Source organism: Syngnathoides biaculeatus, chromosome 18 (genome assembly GCF_019802595.1).
Source record: "Syngnathoides biaculeatus isolate LvHL_M chromosome 18, ASM1980259v1, whole genome shotgun sequence".
NCBI lineage: Eukaryota > Metazoa > Chordata > Actinopteri > Syngnathiformes > Syngnathidae > Syngnathoides > Syngnathoides biaculeatus.
The window spans coordinates 4,146,002-4,170,059 of record NC_084657.1 but is presented as its reverse complement, the minus strand read 5'-3'; the positions used below and the strand labels follow the sequence as shown (position 1 = coordinate 4,170,059).

General features: G+C 39.3%; 1 protein-coding gene across 3 annotated transcripts in view; it reads right to left on the bottom strand.

Moving 5' to 3' along the window:
• Window positions 1-24,058, bottom strand: part of camkk1a (calcium/calmodulin-dependent protein kinase kinase 1, alpha a) — a 52,423-nt gene that overhangs the window by 5,138 nt on the left and 23,227 nt on the right. For 2 of the 3 annotated variants that reach the window (XM_061802772.1, XM_061802771.1), the window contains 14 exons: window positions 23,720-23,767; window positions 22,900-22,953; window positions 18,224-18,275; window positions 17,591-17,724; window positions 14,641-14,677; window positions 14,307-14,328; window positions 11,906-11,994; window positions 10,145-10,344; window positions 9,172-9,225; window positions 8,536-8,609; window positions 5,677-5,764; window positions 2,903-3,031; window positions 1,575-1,678; window positions 338-385 (listed from right to left, as the gene is read on the bottom strand). In XM_061802772.1, coding sequence (XP_061658756.1) covers window positions 338-385; window positions 1,575-1,678; window positions 2,903-3,031; window positions 5,677-5,764; window positions 8,536-8,609; window positions 9,172-9,225; window positions 10,145-10,344; window positions 11,906-11,994; window positions 14,307-14,328; window positions 14,641-14,677; window positions 17,591-17,724; window positions 18,224-18,275; window positions 22,900-22,953; window positions 23,720-23,767 — 1,133 coding nt within the window. The remainder of the gene's footprint in view (window positions 1-337; window positions 386-1,574; window positions 1,679-2,902; window positions 3,032-5,676; window positions 5,765-8,535; window positions 8,610-9,171; window positions 9,226-10,144; window positions 10,345-11,905; window positions 11,995-14,306; window positions 14,329-14,640; window positions 14,678-17,590; window positions 17,725-18,223; window positions 18,276-22,899; window positions 22,954-23,719; window positions 23,768-24,058) is intronic. The other variant, XM_061802773.1, reaches the window with a different exon arrangement.

The window sequence follows — 24,058 nt, the reverse complement described above, 5'->3', positions numbered from 1 at the left end:
TTGTGATTTCTGGATTGTTCTTTTTATATTATCTTTTTCACAGTGCACATGCACCTACGATGAAAATTTCAGATCCCTCCATTATTTCTAAGTGGAAGAACTTGCAATATAGCAGGGAGTTCAAATACTTATTTTCTTCACTGTACATTCAGAACATCTTATAGGAGATGGACAACTTTTTTTTTTTTTTAAAGGATTTTGGATGTTTGTGGACTCCCACTACTCCAGTTGTCAACATTCAACAGATTACACAATCCAGCTCTTCTTCTGGACCTCTTCAGGATTTTTGCAGGTGTACCCGATAACGTGTCTGGTGAGTATACATGCCACGTGTTACCTGAGTGAAGGGTGCAGTTTTAAAGATGGCCGGAAAGGCCAAGAGTCCCTGCAGCAAAGTGGGAGAAAAGATGGAAAAGCCATTTATGTACAGAAAACCTCAGGAGCTGAGAAAAAAAAAAATGGTGGCTGTGATGACGCTACTATGTGATTGTTTTGAATTATTTATCGTTCAATATTATTTAATTAGTTTGCTATTTAAGCACGTCGCAAAGTGATAAATTGTCAATTAAGCTGCATGGGTTTTACATAATTGAATGCAGATAATCATATTTGCTGAAGGGCATATTTAAATGCTCACCACCATTTAATTCATTTTTCTTTCAGCTGGGAGATGTCAATTCTCAGGATTCACAAGGAATTTCTGTGGCAACTGCAAGTCCTACACATTGTTAGTGCAGACGTGGTGAATGGACCAAAGTTGCTTCGGTTTCATGTTGTTGTTGTTTTCACATAATTCCATTGGCTAGAAAGCCATCTGAGAAAGTGGTTAGTCTATAAAAGCACTCGTAGACTTTGAAAAGCTTCTCAATGTGTCACCTCTTGCAGATAAAAGCACAAAGTTCCAAGTTAAGGCAGTCAAGTCTGGCAACATAACGAAGAAATACAAGTTTCCAAAACAATCCAATTGCTCTTGAAGGTTAAAGTTACAGTATTTCATGCCCAGCAGCCATTACTGCAAACACATTAGGAGCAGATAACCAGATTCGTCCACCGTTACTGTGACAGAGGGAGATTAGAATCTACACCACAACAATAGTGCTTCATGAAAGTGTGTGGGTCATATAACAACTTAACAGATGCAGGTGCCTTCAGAAGAGCTATAGGTGCCCCCGCTACAGCCATTTACTGCTGTTTAAAAGGTGTGCAAGGATGTGATGCAACGTGCTCGGTGGGCCTGTAATTCTCTTATCATGGTGATATACTCCCAATCCTTCTCTGTCAATGATTTCTGACACCAGCACACAAAGAAGCCTTAAAAAAGCTGTAAAGCCCCACTGCATACAAATATAGGATGAATTATGGTTCTATGGTGACAAGACAAAGCACTTAGAGCTGCAGCAGGGATGCTAGCTCGCCGAAGAGATTAGCAAGAGGAGACAGGAGGGAAGTAGCGACAACAGCCTGAACGCCGAGAAACCTTAGATATTGGACGAACAATGGACTTTTGTACGAGTCACAAACAAAATAGTTATGTGTATTGGAGAGATCTGGACAAGAATGTTGTCTGAACTTACATGAGCAGGCTGCTGGGCGCAGACATAGACCTCTCTTCCCTCCGACTTGGGCATTCAAACGGATTACTGAAGGAACGTTTCCTCAACATGGCTTTTACCAAGATCTGAAACAGGCGCGCGCGCACGCACACAGGCACACAGGCACACACGCACACACACCACACACACACACACACACACACACACACACACACACACACATATGAACGTGTCAAACTTTTCCAATCGCTTTTGCATTGCGGGTTTGGCAGCAGGAACAGCACAGGACTAAAACAAGTGCGTACGCTTGCTACAAGACTTTGTGACAGATTTATTGAAAGTTTGCTTGCTTCACAAAAAGATATGTAAGTTGATCTAGTGAAAGGCAAACTTGCCATGCAGTTCATCTTGTGTGTTATGGCAGGATAAGATGAAAACTCAACACGTGCAATGTGAATGATTAAACCTGAAACCTGCTGTTGCGAGTGCGTCTTGAAGGCAGGTGCACACTATGCATAATAATGACTGGGGTGGGGAGGACGCACAGGAAAAATGTGAGGCAGCAGGGAAAAAGGATCCTTTTCGCATGCTAGTAATGCTAGTAACAAAAATTATCACAACTTATTGTTTAATCTTCAGCAACCTATATTTTAGGGGCTGACTTCAAGCCAGTCAGACACCCATAGGAAAACTCCTTTCAAATCCGATTTTCCTTGGATCTTGCTTTAAATGCAGTTAATCAGGCTGGGAAGATAATTCAAGATTTCAGGCTATCGAGCTGAGTTAAATAAAAAAAAAAAAAAAAAAGATGGCTTTCATGCAGATGTTGGCTTCCCCCAAAATTATTGAAGTGACTTTTTTTTCTGTAGCTCAATACTGTATGTTAGACTTCTTCTTCCACAAACACCTTCCAATTTTTTAAGTTTAAACTTCATTTTGTGCTTTCATTGCTCGTGCATATTTTCCAGTGAAAACCTTCAAAGCTACATGAAGTGCAAAAACCTCTCGAATATGGTATTCTCCCCCACTTTTACACCAGTTGCCAATAATCGCACACAATCTGTTAAAGTGTCTGAACACACAATTTAGCACTTACCGTTTTGAGTCGTCCTCCAAAGACTATTGTATCCAGTACATAAAGTGAAGTCCATTTTATATATTATATCCCTTTTGAGTTGTACTGGAGGTAAAAGACAGTATTTCACAACCACTACAAAAATTATCATGACTATAACAGAAATGTGCACAGTTTTCTGAATTAAAAGCATCTATTTTCATGTTATAGTAAATTTCCACAATATAAGCCCTGGTCAAAATTACTGTGCACTCACGTAACATGCGTTGCTTACCACAGCAGAGAGGCTTGGAACAAACTTGACTGAGTTCTTGATGTCTTCTTCTGTCACCTCCACGGCAGAGCAGTGCTCCTCCTCCAGAGGCAGGCCGTCAGTGCCCCCCTGAGTCACCCACTGGTCCACCTTAAACAAAGACATGCATCATGCATTTCACTGCAGTAACCTATGCTGCAATCATTCAACAAAAAGGAATGTGACGTCCAATGGCTTAATTACCAAGCCGTGCTTGGCAAGCACAAAGCACACATTGCAATGATGGTCCCCCAAAAATAAACGGCCACATTTAAGGAAAATGTGTAGAAGGTGGTATGTGCCCCAAGCAGGAAACTACTGAATTTAGGTGAGAATCGGGATTGACGTACCTCTTAATCACTCAAACAGCACATATTCACACCACTCGCTGTAAATATTTGTTCTCACTGGCCACATCATCTGGGTGCCCTCACATACCCAGGGGCTCCTGAGGGACTGGTACGAGGTTGCGAGGGTGCGGGTGTTGGACCGGGTATCAGTACGTCAATGGTGTTTCTCGGTCCAGGTGCCTGGCCACTCTGCTAAATCCCCCCGAAGAATTTAATCCATCACAGAAACTCATCTCCCATTTCTTTTAATGCAAGACATACACTCATCTCTGGGGGGCAGTCGGTGTTGAGTGGGGGGGATTTGAATGTTAGGGAGCATTGCCTGGGTGACTGCTTGGCGTTGGGGCCACTTTCTCTTGCGCTATGGCTGGTTCTTGGGTTATCCCCCTAATTATCTTGTCAAGGACCACCTTCCACTCCTTTTCAAAAAAAATAAGGGACACGGTCACACCCTCAGGCCTCATTGTGCTGCATTGTTGGCGGGGTGCATGGGGCGGTGAATGGCTGGGTGGGTGGCATTGGGTCCTTGCAGCTTTCTTCGGGTGGCCAGTTGTTACGGGGCCTAAATGGGGTCGGCAGATCTGCCCTGGGTCGCTTCGGTGTGGGATGTGTCCCGTCGACCAGGGTCCTCTCGAGTGGACTCCTGGACCATTGAATGGGTGGGGTCCTCAGCCACCGTGGTGCAGGCACAGCAATTACACGATGCTTCTGTCATTTTTTTGTGCATGTAAAACGGTGTCAATTCCCTTGCATGTGTCCGTAGGAACACACCCCTGGGACTCTTTTACTGGGTGGGGGGCCACCCACTTAAAACGATGAATAACTCTTGAATAAGCGAATTGCTTTGCTATCCCCTCACCCACATGCTCATCTTTATAGACGTTTATAATTTACGTAGCTACACTCGCCACACTTCTGTTACGTTCTTTCCTATATTGTCCTGTCCTTCCCTCATAGGGTGTCGCATTCCAATCTCACGCAACATCCATATTTAATCTGTCATTGTTCCACCTATGTAGTTTTACTTTTCTTATCTTGTTTGCAGTTAGTACTTTGTCTTTTGTCTTCTTTTCTCATGGGAAACTTTGTTCTGCTTGATTGATCGATTCTGATGCGCAATAAATATCCATTATAATACCAAAACAACAAAACGCCACTATGACACAGTAAAGATAATCTGGAATAAAAGGGATATAGATCCTCCATTCTGCTGGACGTAGCATCCGAACAGGACAAAAAAAAAAAAAGATGGATGGATAGATGAATGCAAATTTTTCAACAAAAGGCTATGCTTTTAAATTAAAGTCTTAGTTAACCAATAACCATAGTACATGAACGACAACAACAAACAGAAGAGTGAGATTTTTAACCAAGTGCAATTATAGGAATAAAAAGACATAAGAATGTTAACAACAAAGCAAACCATTTTTCATCAGGACAGATTTCAAGTCTGCTCAGGCACAATTTCCCATGTTTCCACAACTTTCCCCCGATTATGCTTAAAGAAAAAAAATCTGTGATATACAAGTATAGATATAAGGCATGTACAAAGTAAGTCAGAGAATCTATTCTGGATTCTACAGTCTATACACATAATATAAATTGACTTTCAAAATGTAGGCCTGGTCTGAATCATTGTCTCAAGACAGAAAATTTGTCAGTTCGGGACTGTATACAACAAGCTCCATAACAATTGTCACAAAGACGGATGAAGAATATTATATACTCATAATGGTTGCATATTTCTGTAGATGTCACAGTACAGACAGGGATTCTCTGCATCTTGTACTGGATTTTTTTTGTGAGTATACATCATTATTCTAGCAGTGTTTACAAAGTATTAAGATTAGTGAACATTGAACAAATTAAAACTGTAGAACCATATAATTGCAGTGTAACGTAATGGTTTTCCTAAATTTCACCTTACCTAACATGTACATGTACAGAAGCTTAATTTCAACCTAAAAAGTACTTTAAGAGGTTCAGAGCCATCAAGCTCGAACTTGAATTTTGTGTCCTTAACAACAGCAAACAACTAATCAAAATAAATGCATGTACCAACAATGTACGTGTCTGCATTCTGTCAGCCAAATGAGCTCTTGTTCCACAAGTACAAGAACTAGCTCTCATGGGACGATGACTCTAGGTGACTCATTGACAAATGGTTTAATTACATCTGGGAGACAGTAAGGAAAGGGAATGCCACCCTCCTGATACCGGATATCCCTCCTTTTCATACCATGGTACTTGTTTGTACCTAGACCTCCACTGGGACAAACAAGTTCCATCATGTCTGGCAAGCATATTGAGCAAATCTAGTTGAAGTGTGCCACATTCCACCCTGGCAGCATGTGACTAACCCCCATGGAGTCCATTTAGCATTTGCCGTTTTCTCCTCTGTGCTACCTTGATCTCAGAGATGGTGATTCGGGTGTCTGGGTTCTTGTCCAACATTCGCAAGATCAGAGTCCGCAACTCCTCATTAATTTGTGGTCTGAAAGGAAACACAGGATCATGACGCTAGAGGCAGCTTTTGGAAAGATGGATGTGATCAGGACACAGTCCTCAATCTCCTATTTAGTCCACCATGTTGTTTCACACTGTAATGGAACATGTACAAACTTTTATGGTCATACAGCGTGTGGAATGAACTAGTTTGTGCCCCTTCATGCATGTAAGACAACTGCGAGTGTTAAGGTAAGGGAATGTTCTCAGTTTTGGTTTCCTTTTTTTCCCAATATATATACTGTATTTCAGAGGCACTTTAAGTAATGGCAGATATGTGCTGACTCCCAATTACACGAGTTTGAACATGACTGGTAATCCTGAAGAAAGCCACATCCCAGATACGAGAGGGCGTAACCACAGTATTTCAGATTATTTTTACATTCCCTCTAAAAAAGATCAGGAAAAAAACCGACTTGTGCAGGTTATGGTACATATTAATGATCGGAAAGGTTATTTATCTTAGTCTACCATTTTTTAATGTCAGTACACTTTTTATATAGACTAAGTCACTCGAAGTTAAGTACAGAAGCGAGAACTTTCCGGCTCATTTTCAACAAAACTCTGTTTTGACGCAACATGTAAGCGCACGCTTGACTGACCAATGAATTAAATGAACGGGAATAAACGGAAGGACATCGTGAATTGTGGATCGTGGCAAACGTTTACATTTCCCACGTAACTCCCAAAGACAAATGTTATTGGTAAAAGTAAGAAGAGTGAAAAGGAAGCACAATGGTGTCGCAAAAGTTTTGAGAAAGCTGAGCTTTGTAATCATCTTTGACTGCAATCCTTTGTTTTTTGTTTGTTTGTTTAAATGAGAAAATACAGCACTTTCTTTATCTGTAAAAACAATAAATAACATTATTCTCAATGCAATGTGATTTTTTTTGGGGGGGGGGGGGGTGATAACATCCTTATTGTTACATTAATTGTTATTCCTGTGCATTTTAACATCGGTGCTTGGAATGTATACCTTAATTAATGTTGGTTTTTCAGTACTTCGGTCCAATTCGCAAAAACGACTCATTTCGGGCGTGGAGCCTCGTACGTCACTACAGGTGAACCTGCTATTATGTGACTGGTACTGTCTGGTTATGGCATCAGTTTACTACGTGAAATTATATTTATGGTGAAGCAAGATATCACCAGCTATTGCATTTGTCACGAATGTCGTTCATTAAAATCCTTATTTGTGATTAGACTCTCTATCATCTTCTGTTTGTTTTGGTGCGATAATAAACGAGCCTTGTACACGTAAATTAGTGACTCACATCGTACTGCTAATAGTTTCTCATACAAACGTAGGCAGATCCATCGCGCTGTACAATGAGCAGCCGGGTGGTCGCGTATCTATTTACTATATACACGGCGTTTGCATAATTTTAAAAGAATGAAAATTTCGTATATACATTCAGGATATCGAAGCCTTTCTATTTATCAGTTTATGACGAATAAACCAAACAAGAACTTCACAAATGCTTACCAGTCTTTGTTTCCAACACGAAGCATATCCTGCTCCATGCGTCTGACTGCTTGCTCGGCACTTTCTTCTGCATTCAAACGTGTGTGCTGTCTAACTGGCTCAAATTGATAACCTTTAATGCCTTTATAAAGCTCGTATTCTTCACCGTCTTCGTGGGACCCTTCAGAATAGTGTTCATTGCTCGAAGTATCTTAAAATTCATCATTCATGTATTCCAATGGTCGCCATTGTAGACACCGGCTATGCTGTCGGGTTCATACTCGGCTGTTTCCGCTTCGATTTCGTCTTTTTTTTTTTTTTTCGGCGAATCCAGCAATGTGCGATCATTTTTTGCAGATAATCGAAAAACACAAATGTTTCCTTCATAACGGAATTCAGATTTGAATTCTACAAAAAAAAAATGTATATTAGCAAAAAGGTTCAGTGAGGACATTCCATACACTTTAACCATACTATCAAGTCGAGTGTGAAGTCATAAAACTCATGACTGTAGTCTGATTGGAGTCTAAGTCATGTGACTCGAGACTACAGTCTTGCAAAGTAAGCTGCAGAATTTCTTCTCCAGCCTGTTCTAATCTTTCACATGGTGAAATGCTGATTTGAACGGACAATGTGGAATGCTGCTGTCATCGTAAGAACAATCCATCAAATCAGTGGATTTTTAAAAGCTGAGCTGACTGTGAGGAAGGGACCAGAGTCAGAAAAGCTTTCGTTTTGTCCTTCTCAAATATTTTAGTGATCAGCTCAATTCAATGATGCCAGTGTTCAGAGACACTTGAAACCAGCACAATGACAGAATTGTAATTCCTTATGAAAGGATGTTTGCATGTTGCTACGCAATAGGCAGCCTCGTTTGCTGTAACACGCCAATTAATTCTGACTACTGTGATCCCTCCATTAATCACCATGAGGTAGTGTTAACTCGTTTGGGAAAAGGTTTAATATGAAGTTACTTAATCAGTTTGCCCCTTCAACCTGTCTATATAAGACTCCCATGTCTTGTCACATGTGTTTTCATTAAAAAGGCAAAAGGAAGAAAGGTTTGTGTATTCCTAATTTGTTGATGTCCCCGTTTGCCTTTTCAGTGGTTGTTTTGATCACATGCAGGTGACATTTAGTGCATGCTGGCAGTGCACTGACGTGTTTGTGTCTGGGATACAGACAAAATGAGTGGCAAATGGGGGAGATAATGACCACATCCGTGAACCGGAGGTGGCTGGATCTGGCTCTTTTTAATGGAGTGGCGGTGCGGAGGCGCAATGCGGGGAACTTACATTTCTGGGAAATCCACAGGTTTCGTCCTTATCTTATTGTGCAAGGCCAATATGTACTCGTCTATAAATGGGCACTGTAGGCACGGCACAGAAAACAATGGTTCAACAACAATGGTATATTCAATTACTCTCCTGCTAGAGGGAAAAAAATTGTAGTGATGTTTGAAACTTGATCAAATCAATGTCTAGCTGTGCATTTCTTTTCAACAGATGGAGTTTGGTTCCTACAGCGGCAACAATAACCCAAATCTGTTCGTTGGAAAATGCCAACGCCCAGCACTCACCTAGCAGTTGCATTGCATCATCATAAATCGTGACTACCCAATTCTGAGCACAGGGGGATCACATTTGAGAATAATTTTGTCTATAAGAACACGCTTCTGGGCCATAGATCTAAAACAATACGTTGAAAAACAAACTACAGCAGTAACCGAGTATTCTTCGTGACCAGAATCAGAATCTCATATGGTATGTAAGGACTGTGGTAAACCATAGATAATGTACACTGAATGCTCCTTTTTAAGGACCTGTCATGACCTCTCTAAATCTGTGGAGTCAATATACATTCAGCCAAAACACTTTATTTTGAAGTAAGTCATGCAAATGCTGAAACAAAGAACAAAAATGAAAACTTGCCTTTCCAAAGACGAAACAGTAGAGAGTGACTCCCATGGCCCAAATATCCAGTGCCTTAGAAAGTTAAAGACAGAAACTAATGTGTAAAAAAAAAAAAAAACAAGTTGAAAATACACTGGCCCAGAAAAGCAATTTACTGAGTAGTTGAGTTAAATTATAAAATTGATGCCTATATAGAGAATGCTGGGACAATTTCGGAATATTGCGGTAAAACATCGAGATGATATCGGATGAGACTAAAGGAATTATGTAGCTCAGCCTTTGATATGAAATGCACATTCAATGTCCAATGCCACATTAGACGGTGCTGTGAGACTGACTTGATCTCATGCTTTGATGCATCAAAGCACTGAGTAATAAAAAAGAAAGTGGGGGATATGATATGAGATTCCACTGTTGGACACGCAAAAAAAAAAAAACAGAAAAAAAAAACCATACTCGTAAGATGTATACTTAAAAGGGAACAAAACCCAACATTTTCCTTAATTTTATGTGCCAGGACTAGTGAAAACACAGTACTCTTGCAAATCAGAATGGTTTATAAATCCATCTAAACAAATTCCTCAAGTAGCGAGCACTTTGAAATGATCATTATCATTAAATATTTATTATTGCGGTGGTAGATAGCAGTCGTTCTGAACTGAATCAGACTGTCAGAATATCTGCGCGGCTTTTTCTTGGATCAGACTAGATAGTATTGATGTACTGTATGTGTAAATGAATTTAAAGGTGATGGCTTATCTTTAACAAACATGTTTGATCATTGCAGCCGAAAAAGGAGAGATGATAAATAACCTTTGATTTTAGATCCCTTCATCAACCCAGAGACTATTTAAACAACGAATAAGGAATGGTTGTGTGTGTTTTTCTCCGGGTACTGTGGCTTCTTCCCACATTGCAAAACAAAAAACATATACATGTGTACTGTATATATTTTGCACACGAGCATCCATCCACGATGACGTCAACTCACTTTTCCGCTGAAGCTCTTGCGTTTGTCTGACAAGGTCTCAGGCGCCATGAATGCAGGAGTGCCAGCTGTGCCGGACAGCAGAGCGTCTTTGCCCTCAAACTGGTTGCTCACTCCGAAATCTGCGATCTTTACATGGCCGTCGTCCCCCAGTAACAAATTTGATGGTTTGATGTCCCGGTGTACAATTTTCTGGTAGTGCACTGTGGGGATAGACACAAGTTGATGGTCTCAATATCAAACAGCCAAAACAATTTTTTGGCTTTAATAATCATTTAATGCCGACTCACGAGATGGAGTCAGGTTATCTTCGTTGGATGAATATTCACTTAGAGCTGGGTTAGAAATAATGTAAACTTTGTATATTAACTAACTGTCAAAGCAGTCAGTTGGGTCTTCTGGCAATAAAATTGCAAATCATTTGGGGTTTGTCTTGAAAAACTCATTAGATTATGTAAAATGTACTTATGAAAAATTTCTTCTTCTTTCTTCTCCCTTTATTCAGACTTCATCACAATCACTCAAAATGTGCCTACGATTAATCCATTTTGAATTTTGCCATCCAGTCTGGCTAATTTACTTATGACTTAGCATCGAGCCACGGTGAAGATCAGAGACAATTTTCAAGTCATGCGACAGTTGGAGTATATGTAAAAACACTATCATGTCAAAGCCAAAATGAGCTGCAGGGTTGAATAAATAGCATCAATCAGTGCTAGCCAACATTATTCTGGGCTGTTTTGGGTGATTTAGCTAACATGGTGATCTGGTGATGATGTGCTGCCTCCACAAGTGAGATTCTGTGGGACAATCAGAAACTGGCTAATTTGCACAAACACTGATGTCATTTTCTATGGGTACAATATGTTTTCAAGCTCACAGCTCAGACCCTCCAAATCAAGACCTAGTCCTGACTTCCCGTGCAGGGATTTTCTTACAAATACCATTTACCCAATAAGTCTGAGCCCACTTCACTTAATGCGTAAGTGGTACTTCCAAGTCTGATGAGATCTTATCAAACAAGGCTTATTAAAGAAGCTACGGTGCACAAAAAAAAAAAAAAAAAACTCATCAGAAGTAGCATCCTCCATCCAGCCAATTATGATTTGTACTGCTTATAAATCCAAATTACAACATAAAAGAAGGGTTTACCCTGAGAAACAAGAGATCCTACAAATTCATTCTGACTGCTATTTGCATGAGAGATGAGAACAGGTTGATTTGAAGATGTATCCAAATGGAGAATTCAATCGAATCGGACATTTGGAAGGGGTGAAGCGTTGACCACAAAATATAGTACTTAAAAGGTTTTTAATCAAAGGAACCTGGTTCAGATAGCTTGCTGAAGAATCTTTCAACGTGTCATTTTTTTCTCGGAGTCACTGCAAACTCCTCCGAAAAGCTGCAATAGTAAGACAGTATTGATTGGTAATCATTAGGACAGAAGCCTTGTGAAACCAATCTTTTGCAGCAAATGAGGGCATGTCTAAAGAAAACATTTGTTTGAGGCATACATTGTAGGTCTAGTATTGATCTCGTTGAAAGCAGACAACCTGCTTGAGAAAAGGATCCTAAACACTCTGGCCTATAAGGTAGAGTACACGCTCAATCAGTTGGAAAATGAAATATACTTTGGTAAAAAAATCCTATGAGGTAGAGCGAAGACAGTGAAGCACTATAAAATGTAGGACTAGTTTTCTTACATTTACGTTCATATTAAACTCACTGGCCCCCTTACGAAGCCTCCATGTGAGTGATACTTACAGTACTCTATACCAAGGATGACATCACGGAAGTATAACCTTGCCTGCTCCCCTGACAAAGGATTGTCTGTGGGGACTTCCATCACTGGGCTGCAAATCAGAATCAGAATCAGCTTTATTGGCCAAGTGGGTAACAACACACAAGGAACATGCTAATTAGCAAAATGAAATTGCCCAGACAGTCCTCAGAAGTCGGGTATCATAGTCCAAGCTAAACACCACAAATGCTGTATTTGTACCGCAGGCCTCAGTGCCCAGTTTCAAATTCGGGTTTTTCGCTGAAGGTGATTTCCCACGAGTGTGTTGTTTAAAACGGCATTGATCGGCACACTGTGATAACGTCCAGATCACAATTACAGGATATAGCTGATCTAAATGTCTGTCTACAGTGCTATTAAATGAGGATATTGCCATTTTTGTTCATTTTTATACATGTATGATAAAGGCCATGGATCTTGAGTAGGGTGTCTCTGATTGTATCCATTTAATTTTTTTCAGTTACTTTGTTACCACATTTATTCATACTGGCCCACATGGGAGGAAAAAACGTTTCGGTAGATGCCAGAGGGAGACATTTATTTTTTGATAGATTAAACTTTTGTGATCCCCCTGATGACATTCATTTCACACTTTGTCATGCCCGAGCCGCTGGGCTCAGTTTTATACCAAAATGTTATCACCAATGTATGGAAACAAGTAGACACAAACATTGAACATAGGATGGCAAAATATAAAAGGTGTACCTAATGTCTTCCACTGCTGACATTACAGGGTTATAACATTTGAATTCATTTAGCACAGGGGCTTCAACAAGGACGAGTGGCTTGTTCCTACTTGGTATCTGGTAGAAGGCAAAGGGTAAAAGGGATACAGATGCAGCTCTGCACATCTTGCTTGTGTGAAAATGTTTCAATTTGTGCGCAAAGGAGATCTGCATTGATTTTGTGGTGATGTTGCCATCAAAGGGAAAGAAATATTGCTGAAACATGGTCTTAATCTTATCCTGTCCTTCCCTACAGCGCCATGCAACACTCATATTTAATGTTTCCGTTCAACTGATTGATGCCGTTTCTCTAACTTTTAATTATTATACTAAGAAACTAAAGAGCAAGCTTAAAGGGGAATCACGGTCGAAGAAGAAATGGCAGTACAGGTGGGATATATGGGTGTTGGCTTGATGAATGGCGTGTCCCGCGCATCGGCCTCCGAATAGTCAGACTCCGCGTCATTTCCGTCCGAAGAGCCATCCGAAAATTCTACATTATTTACAGCCTCAGGTTAGAATCTGTATGGAAGTATTCCTCCGTCTTCCCGATCAACGATACTGCTATTTCTTCATCAGATGAGGGTAAATCCGAGAAAATCAGCGCTGGGCATAATTGTGTCCCAACGTAAGCGAGCCTATGTTGGGGCACGTAATACGTCACACCTGTGCACGTCGGTCATGCGACCCACCAAAATTTGTAAATGCCGATAAAAATCTTCTCAAAACACTATTAAATTATATCGGATTGACCTCAAATTTTCAAGGTACAGTACAAATGACATGAACTATCGGATACATTGTTAACCCAAACAACCAGACTTCCCCTTAACAAACTGCACTATGACACAATAAAACTGTTCCAGCATAAAAGGGATACAAAGACTCCATTCTGCTTGACCTAAAAGTCTTAACAGGACAAAAAAATAAAAATAAATAAAAAATATATACATTTGCAGTACCTGTATAATTTCCCGCTGTACTTGACAGATCATCACAGAATTATTGGCGAACAGTGTTAGCGTTCAACTTTTGTATAAAAAGTGTGTTTTCCTTCCATTTGGATGCTATAAAATACTGACTTCTCTAAGGTGATGTTAAAATGTATTTCCTTCTTAGCAAAAATCACAAAATCAACAAAAAACTCTGGTTAAACCAATTTTGAAAACGTCAAAAGCCATCAGATGAACATGTTTAGGTGCCAACATCTGATCGGAAACGAAAGTCGCAAACAACACACAATGTATTTTAATGAGCTTGTGGACCAAGTTCAAAAGATCAAGTAGCAAAATCATATACATGTGCTGTATGTAATATACAACCACTTTCCCTCGCGCTTCTTATATAATAACAACAATAGCTCATTTGATCACATTTTTAGCGTTCTGGGGGTGGCAGCTCATGCAGGCAGCATCTGACTTCTGCTGGTAATAAGCGTGAACTTATTACAAATCCCTTTGAAATGGCGCAAAGACCGGCACAGTGAGCCCTGGAGAAGAACACTAAAAAGGTTGAGACTGGGGCTGGGGGCGGATGGATGGATGGATGGATGGATGGATGGATGAAATGAAGAAATGAGCAAGAGGAGGAAGGGAAACCATGGGGATGAATACTAACAAAGGACACAATCTCCACTCACCCTTTACGCATCAGCTCGAATACTGTCAGAAAAAGAGAAGGCAGAGCAAATATTAATGGAAAAAACAAAATAATTCATGCAAACATTACATTGAGTACTGCCACTGATGCTGCCTCTGGGTAGCGAGCCAGCAGCAAATGTATTGCATTGAATTATCTAAATGTGCCACATTAAGCATGTGAGGAGTTTGACATTCTTACTGTGACCTGGCACCACCCGGAGCAAAGCCAAGCCACGGACAAACTGAATTAGTTATACCAACACTAGGTAGTAACATGCATGTGAATAGTAGGGTAAAAAGCAGAGGAAAAAAAGAAAATATGATGTGCATTACCCATGTGAAGGTTATCCTCCGTAGGATCATCCAGCACCTGTTACATGGACACCACAGTGAATGACAGGATGAGATGACAAATACTGTAGATATTTTTTGTAATCACTCAGAAAGATTCTTTTTTAGGGTTAGTCTGTGCATAATGCATATGTGGACTCTGTCCTGACGTAAAAACGAAGGAATCCTCCTGACAGCTGCAGAGTTGTTTTGAGCTACATTGTTTTAATTATTTGACCTTTTCTGCAGACGCTCACAAAAGCAGATTACAGTTCAGCAACAGACAGAAGAGCAGAGCTTTCATTTAAAAATATTGAAAAAAAAATCCCCCTCCCACCAAATGGCTTGCTTCAGTCCCACTGATGGTCTGTTTAATAAACAAAGACGTCATCACTGTACTGATGTTTGTGTCAGGCAACTCGGCACAACATCCTGGTGGCTTTAAATGACAAGAAGGAAGATAAGGCTGTCAAAACAATGCCTCCTTAAACACACCAGTCCATCTGTGAATCTTCCCTTATAATCTAGTTTCTTAAATAATAATAATAAGAAGAAGAAACAATAACAAAAGGATCCTTCTTACAGTGGTGAGGTGTACAATCTAATGCCTGTCATATTGGATAATGCAAATCTTAACATTTAAAAATTGTCATAGAATTGCAAAAAGATGTTGACTGCTGCAACAAATGTAAATAAAACAATATCGATTTGTTTTCTGTTGGTCAAATTTCTATGCATTGCTGCTTTAAACAAACACTGTCAGTGAAAGAGGCAAAAAATGCAGATAAGGTGAATAGAAGATCTTTGCGAATGCAAAATTATTAAGATGTAGGGGCGGGAGAGGCTCATTGATTCTTTAATGGTTCGTGATGCAGATGTAAATGATGCTGAACAGAGTAATACAGTTCATTAAATGATCATTTAAAACGAAAATGTGAGCAGAAAGAAAACAAAGGAAACATGTGGAATAGTTATTATGGTGCATAATGAGATCATCACAAATTTGACTTGTGATCTCACGCGCGTGCTCGCACAAGTCAAGACGCAAACTCGTGTAATTCTTGTGGGGCTGGTGTCAAATGATTTGTGTGTGATTGAGACCAAGACAAATACTGTATTTATCCCAATAAGCTTTCATTACAAACATTGTTACATTATTGTTTTTCGTTTGGAAATTTTAGCTTTTTATAATGCCATTTTCCGCAAATAGTGACGGATTTCCAGCCCTTGGTGCTTGTTCACGAATGTAGTGGGTGACTAAGATGCATTAAAAGAATAACTAAATTCACAGGCATGTTACAAAAACTCAGATCATTGATTTGAAAGAAAATACAAGTTTTATTCTGTATGACTCAGCATGGATAATATTACTTCTTCCATCTGTGACAAATGAACACATCACATTCATTGCTTTTAATCCATTCTCCGCTTTGTGCGTGGGCTTCAATATTCAAAACGAGAGAAAAGAGGAACTGGAATGCAATCACAGCCAGCCCATAATGAATGTGCTTTTGACTCACGCGGAACTCACGAAAATTGGGTGTAATGTGATTTGGCAAATCAATTCCCTTCCAAGAGTAGTGGGAAAAGAGAGATGAATTCCTTACTTTCGCTGGACAATAAGAACACTTGGGCTTCCTCCAAAAAAAAAAAAAAATGAATGAGGTTGATTGGGAGATTCTTCCCTTTAAAGTAAGATAATGACTCAAACTCAAATGTCAAAGAAATTCATCAGTGAAAGGTTTTAGTTTGTCCAAGTCAGTCTCCAGAGAATATAATTAACCTGTTCAAGAGAAGAGTGAAGACGGGCGAAAACCCCACAAAAAAAAGACAACAATAATTGAAAAAGGGTACCTTGAAATCCTGAAAAGCATCACAAAAGTAGAACCAAAAAGTACGTGGACTACGTGTCAGTGGAGCACAGGCCTTGATGCGGTTACTGCAAGCAAGGATTTGCAACTAAATAAGTTTCGTTCACTTCAGTCGATTGAGTAAATGGATTTAATTTGTTTTTCTTCCCGAAAATTCTGTGTTTGATCTTGTAAAATGATTCAGATTTGAACCCAGGACATGAAGGTTTATCTCATCCTCCGCTTTTTTTTTTTCTTTATTCAAATGTTTATACATACATATTAATTTATCGTAACAGGCCAGTAAAGTATCATTACTCATTGCTTTCAGAGCAGTTTAGTCACGTATTTGGCCTAACAGCATACATTATTGTTACAAAAAGCATTATATCGGTACGTCATAAAGCAATAGAAGACAAACTGCTAATTTATATTGTCACATTCCAGTTGAGGTTTCCCCCGCACCCTTTGCTATTCAGCCTGAACCGGCAGCCACTGTCCGCCAGTCAGCTTTGTTATGTTCCCAGTTGGTGTTGCTGTTCATTTAGTTTAACAGTCTTTGGGTTCCCTCGCCGATCATTGGTGGGCCGAGCCGGCTGAGGCGCACTTGCAAGCTATTGCAATTTGTAGAGTTGAAAATCCAGCAGCGCCAGAAAGGTGATCGCAGATTAATGATTCTGCCTACTGCCTTCGCCCTTTTTGTATTTCTAGTATTCACAGTACGCTGTCCAGAGTTCAGTGGTACAGTTGTCCTGTGTTATTTTCACCGGTACAATTTTTTTTCCGTTGTAGTCTGCTCATTTCCTCATAAGATTGATAATCGTCAATTCCACCCAACTGACCTTGTTTGTACGATGAGTGTATTCAATTCTCCTGTCTTCCTATCCTGTCAAAACAGAGCTGTTGATGTTCACGCTAGAAGAATCTTTGCAGAGTGATTCCAAAAAAAACCCCCATTCCCAATCCAGATAAAAAGGGAGCAAACGTTTTCTAATATCAATGTGATTCCCTCATCTGTGTCCAATTCTGGTTGAAACATGAATGCAAAATGTTTAGATTTTCTGTCTGGCAAAAAAAAAAAAAAAAATAGGGGGTTAACTCACCTCCACGAGTTTAACAATGTTGACATGATCGAGCTTTTTGAGGATGGCGATCTCTTGGTAGACTCTTTCCAGGGGTCCCAAGAATTTGGGCTGTTCTCCTTGGAATGCCTTTGGCCCTCTCGGTGGTGGACGACCTGCAGAATCCAAAAAAGGTATGGGTACACACAACACACACACGCACACACAGCAGTAGCATTTGCAACCCAAGGCAAACTGATGGAGCGAATGGGCGATAATTACTTTGCCATGGTGAAAAAGTGATTACCATTTAGCATATTGGCATTCTCTTCACGTAATAAAAAAATATTGTTAACGACTTCATGAAAACACACACAGTCCAGCATTGGCCAGAATCTTCCAGTTCTTACCAAAAGCCAGTCTGTGGTAAATCGGTGCCAATCTGCCCCAAAACAGATCAACAAAGATGTCTTCTTTTATGCTTTCATAAATTTAAATAAATGCGTAGGTAACGATCATTTTTTTTTTTTTATGCTTTTGCGATGTGAGTTAAAAAACTTGGTCTATTGAGTTACTTGAAGTTGTGCGGGGCATGTCACAAAAAAGCTCGAGTACCACTGTGTCATACTGTACAAACGTGTACTTCAGCACAACATAGAATAATCCATAACTTACGTGGAAAACCGCACTGCTTCATTAACTTCTTCTTGGATACCACTTTCATGGCCTGCAAAGCAGAGAGTCATTTTTGTGCAGTTACCTTAAACATTTTAGAGCAACTAAAGCAAGCCATTGCTGAAGAACGTATTTCATTTGTCCAAAACAGAAATGTAGTGGCAGCAAAGTGTGTGCATGCCAAAACACAGCATTAAAATGAGAGCACACATTCTGAGTGAATACTATACTTCTGCTACACCTAAAATAACCCATTACATTAAGACATTTAAATGTGATGCATTAAATAAAGCGATTGCTGATAGAAAAATTAACTGTGAAAATAAATGTATTTGAGAAGTGGTGAGAACCCATCTGGACGATTTAAATACTTTACAGGCACCATGGTGGGCCTCGGGCTGAGAAAATCTGGCTCACAGTTTGGAGTTTCAGGATTCATATTTCAGTTTTGTGGCATAGATTTTTTTTACCCCCCAAAAGGTACTCCAACGTTTTCCCATTCCAAATAAATAGATGTTAAGATAATTTGAAAAAAATGGATGCCTACAGCTCCCCTGAGGTTGGGTAGCAAGCAGTCCAGTGTTTCCCCTTATTTTTGCCCAAAGTCACCTGGTACAACTTGAATTAAACATCAATTGACAAAAAATATTGAAAGGATGGTTAAATAGATGACGTACTTGCCATCTGTATCATCTTTGAAGGCAAAAGCTCCAAAATTGTCTTTGCCAATGAATTTGCACAAAAAGGAATTTGAAAAATGCTGCAAAAGTTCCACAAAATCTCAGAGGGTAAACTGTGAAAATGTTTGGAAATACAGAATGCATGTTACATGAAAGTTAAGTGATCAAAGAAAGGATTATATTAGATTTACAGTCTTTCCACACGGTTGTGGTGTTTTTACTGTGTGTGTGTGGAATGTGATCTAACCCTATCACAGATCATGTTGGCCTCTGCCTGGCAGCTAATTACAACATGAGCAGTACAATTATCCATCCATTTTCTTAGCTGCTTATCCTCGCAAGGGTCACGGGAGGGCTGGTGCCTATCTCAGCCATCATCGGGAAGGAGGCTGGCTACACCCTGAACTGGTAGCCAGCCAATCACAGGGCACAGTACAATTAATCACAATTATTAAAAACACTTGCATAGACAATTTGACCATGCAGATGCTAGCTAACTGAAAATAGCGTCACGCTAAGAATGCTTTTATTGCCTTTAATTGGAACTCGCTTATTTTTCTCATTTATTTGAGATAGGACCATCACTTTAATATCAGCTGAATTTCAGTAAGACATCATATTCAACACACAGGCAAAAAAAATCCAATGATGAATCCCAGTAAATACTATTATTTGACCTAACCAAGAAATTAGTATTTTTCAGTTTTTTGTTAATCCAATTGCAAAATATCCAAATCAGAACATTTTTTAGCATTATATATAATTAACTTCCTAGATACTGGCAACATTTTCAGGGTGAATTAGGGCAGCTGTGGCATCAACCTGACATTGGGTGCCATTGAAACGAATTTGTTCTACACATTGTACATCACTCCTCAGCAGTTACTGATGAAATTAGCAGCAGCGACGTTACCGCTACACGTCTATTTTAATCCGCCAGGGCCGCATTGTTCTGCGCACGTGCGTTCGGGTATGTATGTTAACATTATTAAATCGGTAAAATGTGTGGCACAGGCAGCAGATGGGAAAGCTTGCATGAAAAAAAACCTCTCAAATTACCAAGAAACACAATCAACAATCTATGTCTGTCATTACTCATGTGCTCCGCTCATCATTCCCGTCACTGTTATTTAGGATTATATTCACGTCACCGGAGACAAGCTGCAATAACCCCCAATTTTTCCAAGAGGGCCACAATTTCTGTCACACTCAACAATCAGTGTCACCAGAGATGGCTTCGAAACACGAGAATGTAGACATTTTTTTTTAAAGTACTTGAATCTTGACAATAAAACCGGAGCCTTGTGGAAACATCTCTATGGCTGTACAGTATATGTCATCAGATGGTCTAATACTCCAACATTTGTACTGGAAACCATGTTTCACAGCATGGGTCAGCAACCATTTTGAAACAGACCTCATCAGTGGGTACCAATTTATGCAAAAAAGCTACCAGTTTGATCCACACTTCTGGGTACCTGTGGTCCTTGGGGGAAGTATGGGGGGGAAATTGCAACTCCAGACATAAAAGTCAGACCTGAGACTCAAACCTACAATTTATGACTGAGGCAGACGTGTTGCTATGTGTTAGAAGTACAATCTTCAATATAAATATTACTGGTCACTTGGTCTACAATGCATACTTAATTAGAATGATCAAATAACGAATGCAATGCAAACAGATTGAAAACACACCGGCAGGTCAATTTTTTAGTATCTTGAAAATTGCGTTTTGAAATGGTCTACTCAAAGTCTGGACTTGGAATTCCAATAAAATGGGAAAGGATGACCTTAAAAAAAGCTATTCATGCTTGAAAACCCTATAGTATTTGTATTTTTTTGTGAAAATCTTCCAGGAAGAATGCGCCAAAATATCTCCACATAGATGTGAAAGATTAATTGCCAGAAAATGCTTGATTGGAGCTGTTGCTGCTGAGCAGTGGTATTAATTTTTCACACAGGGTGAGGTAGATTCGAGTAGATCGATTGTTTGTGTTGAATGTTCTTCCCTTAGTAAATAATGGCACCATTTAACAACTGTTTACATATGTTAATTTTGTTTGATAATTATATTTGTTTGATGATCTTAAACAAAGTATGGAAAAATAATTTGACAGGGGGGGGGTCAATACTTTTCACTGGACTATGTGCTGGTAATCAGAAGCTGACGCTGATAATGTTAGTGAACGTTAATCTGTCAGACAGCGCAGGGAGGAACTCTCCATAGATTCACCAAGTCAATCAATCAATAAATATTTGAGAAGCACTTTTGAAGAACATATCTAGAGGGAAGCCTTGCATGTTTCGAGCAGACCAGGAGAAGTTCATCCACGCTTTTAAATCTTAAGTAGACTTGACTATTGTAATGCTCTTCTGACTGGACTCCCCCAAAAAGAGCATGAAACAGCTGCAGCCCATTTAGAATGCTGCAGGTCGGGTTCTAACAACAACAAAATTAGCAAATCACTCCAATTCTAAAGTCTTTACACTGGCTTCCACTCAGCTTTATAATATATTTCAAAATTCTGACACTGATGTATAAATCACTGAGTGGTTTAGGTCCTGAATACATGAAAGAAATGCTAATGGAATACAAACCTAGTAGAGCTCTGAGATCGAAACACAAATAGTGCAGCGCAGAGTCCGAAGCAAACATGGTGAAGCAGCATTTATCCATTATGCTGCACACAAATGGAATAAGTAGCCAACAGAAGTAAAGTTAGCCCTGACTGTGAAAGTTTTATTTTATTTTTTTCCACTGTTTTAAACGTTCATTTCTTTGTTTTTAAAACCTTTTAATCATGTAAAGCACTGAATTCCCTTGTGTGTGAAATGCGCTGGATAAATTTTGCTTCGCTGGTGAGATGACTGAACAAACCCAACGAGAGTTCAGTTTATGTATTTTGGTCAGGAACAGAACAAACCTTCAGAGAATCATGTGAAAATGTTTAAACTTATCGTACTGTTGGGCTGATGCATGTAACGCATCATTGCAAACGTATATGCTAAAAAGGGACTTTCAATATCCTCAACGGCCTGAATCCAAACTTTAACTTTAACTTTAACCAAGTGGTATTATTCTTTTGTATTTGACATAGTATGACGTCTCTTTATACCTTTCTGGCATCAAAACAAATCCCCTTAATGCGTGGGGAAAGGTTTTTCTTTTTTTAAACGTTCCATTTTTTTCTTTTTCCATTTATATCAATGTTTATGAAACTATTTGCTCAGGGGTCAGATAACTTTTTGAAACTGGGAGCAACTTTTCAGGTAATTTATAAGAAGGTCTACCATTGTGGTACATACTTTTAAAATAATATTCAAATTACTAATATCTTATCAATATTTATCTATATAAAAACAATGAACACATGAGTACAAGTTTTCACTTTTTCAAATGCTTCTATAACATTCCTTGAAAATGACAGCGTTCCATCACTGGTGAGCTATTTTTACAAGTCTGCAGGCTGCTCCAAGAGTCTTTGGGGGCGACCTGGGTCCTATGCATACCATATTATGACCTCTACATTGGCTGTACTACATCTAAATCCATGCAGAACCGGCACGAATATTAGTGATGTACAGTCTTAGAGACAATTTTATGTTAAAAAAAAAAAAATTTTTTTTCAACTTAAAAACAAAATTCCATGGGCTAGTGATGCATAGTAAAAAAAAAAAAATTAAAAAAAATTTAAAAAATTCTGGCCAAAGTTTCTTTGTAAATACAATGTTCAAACATCTGCTTGATGCACAATAACACAACGTCGATAATGAAAGCATGGATGCACTGGAAGTGGTGCTTGTTTGCAAGGGAGTGAGAGAAAATCAAAGAGGCAGAAAGCCAGTGAGGTGGAAGAAAGGGGGGAAAAAAAAAAAAAAAAAAAAAGAGGACATTTCTGGAGCTCCTCCTGACTACACAATCGAGGCAGGGGAGCTCGTGACTGTAGCTGCTGTATGTTGCAGTCTTAAAGCGGTTAAATGAGTTTGCGGGCTTACATAATGTTTGTCATCATCCTCATTGTATGCAAGTTTGACCACACCATAGGAACCCTGCAAAATAACAATAAAAAAAAAGAAATATTTTGAATATGCGTGAGAAGCTACTTTGTTGTTCATGAATAAAACAAACAAAATCATCCATCTGAGTTGGCTGCATTCAATCCATTGAAAAACATTTTTGGTCTGAACACCTTCCCACACACTCTGCTACAGGATCTTTGGTGACCACTTCTGCTTGGGTAGTCTGCTTCGAGCATTTCTGTCACCTTTCTGCTTTTGTAGGTTGCATGACTTGTGTGTAATATTAAGTGATGCAGAAATTATTTGTGCATACAACAATAACCTAAAATCTCTAAACCACAAGTTAAGCATTCTCTACTACAATGCATCTCTTTTCACATTCATGACAGAAATATGCTCATCCTTTTATCAAATATTTATTTTTACATAAGATATATATATATATATATATATGACACCATAGTAAATAAAACAGATATGTAGTTGTGCAGTTGTATAAGCAGTGACTATATTTCAAACACTATTAAAACTTATGATCTAAATATTCAGATGTATGCAGACAACATCTGCAATAAACACTCATACTTGCCTGTCCTATAAACAAAGGGTTCTGCATTTTACTTGTACAGCATGTTTTTGTTTTTGTTTTTTTTTGGGGGGGGGGGCAGTCACATTAGTTGACACATCAGAGAATAAATCTAATTTGTTTTCCCATTAAACTTACAAAACATGCTGTAGAAACGACAAATTCACAGTAAAACAGAGAGAAGTGGCATAAACAAGCCCAGAAACTCACCTTTCCAATTTCACTCTTCAACTTATACTGGTTCAACTGGATACAATCCTGTGAGGTGTAGAAAAGAGGAGAGGAAAGCAGGAGAAAAGGAAACTGAATTATCAATCATTGCTGACACTCATTGGCCAAGAAAAAAAAAACTGTCGAAGCGACATGTGGCTTGTGTGTGTCGAAAGTTGATTTCTGATGGTGGAGTCAGTACGGTACTTTCTGTTTACTGTCTGCAAGTCCATTAGAGTGCGACTGCTTAGAAAGGCTGCTTGGCAGTTCCATAGCAACCAGCGCCACTACAAATCAGTGTCTGCCAGCCAGTAGAGGAGAGCAAACCACAGCACAATC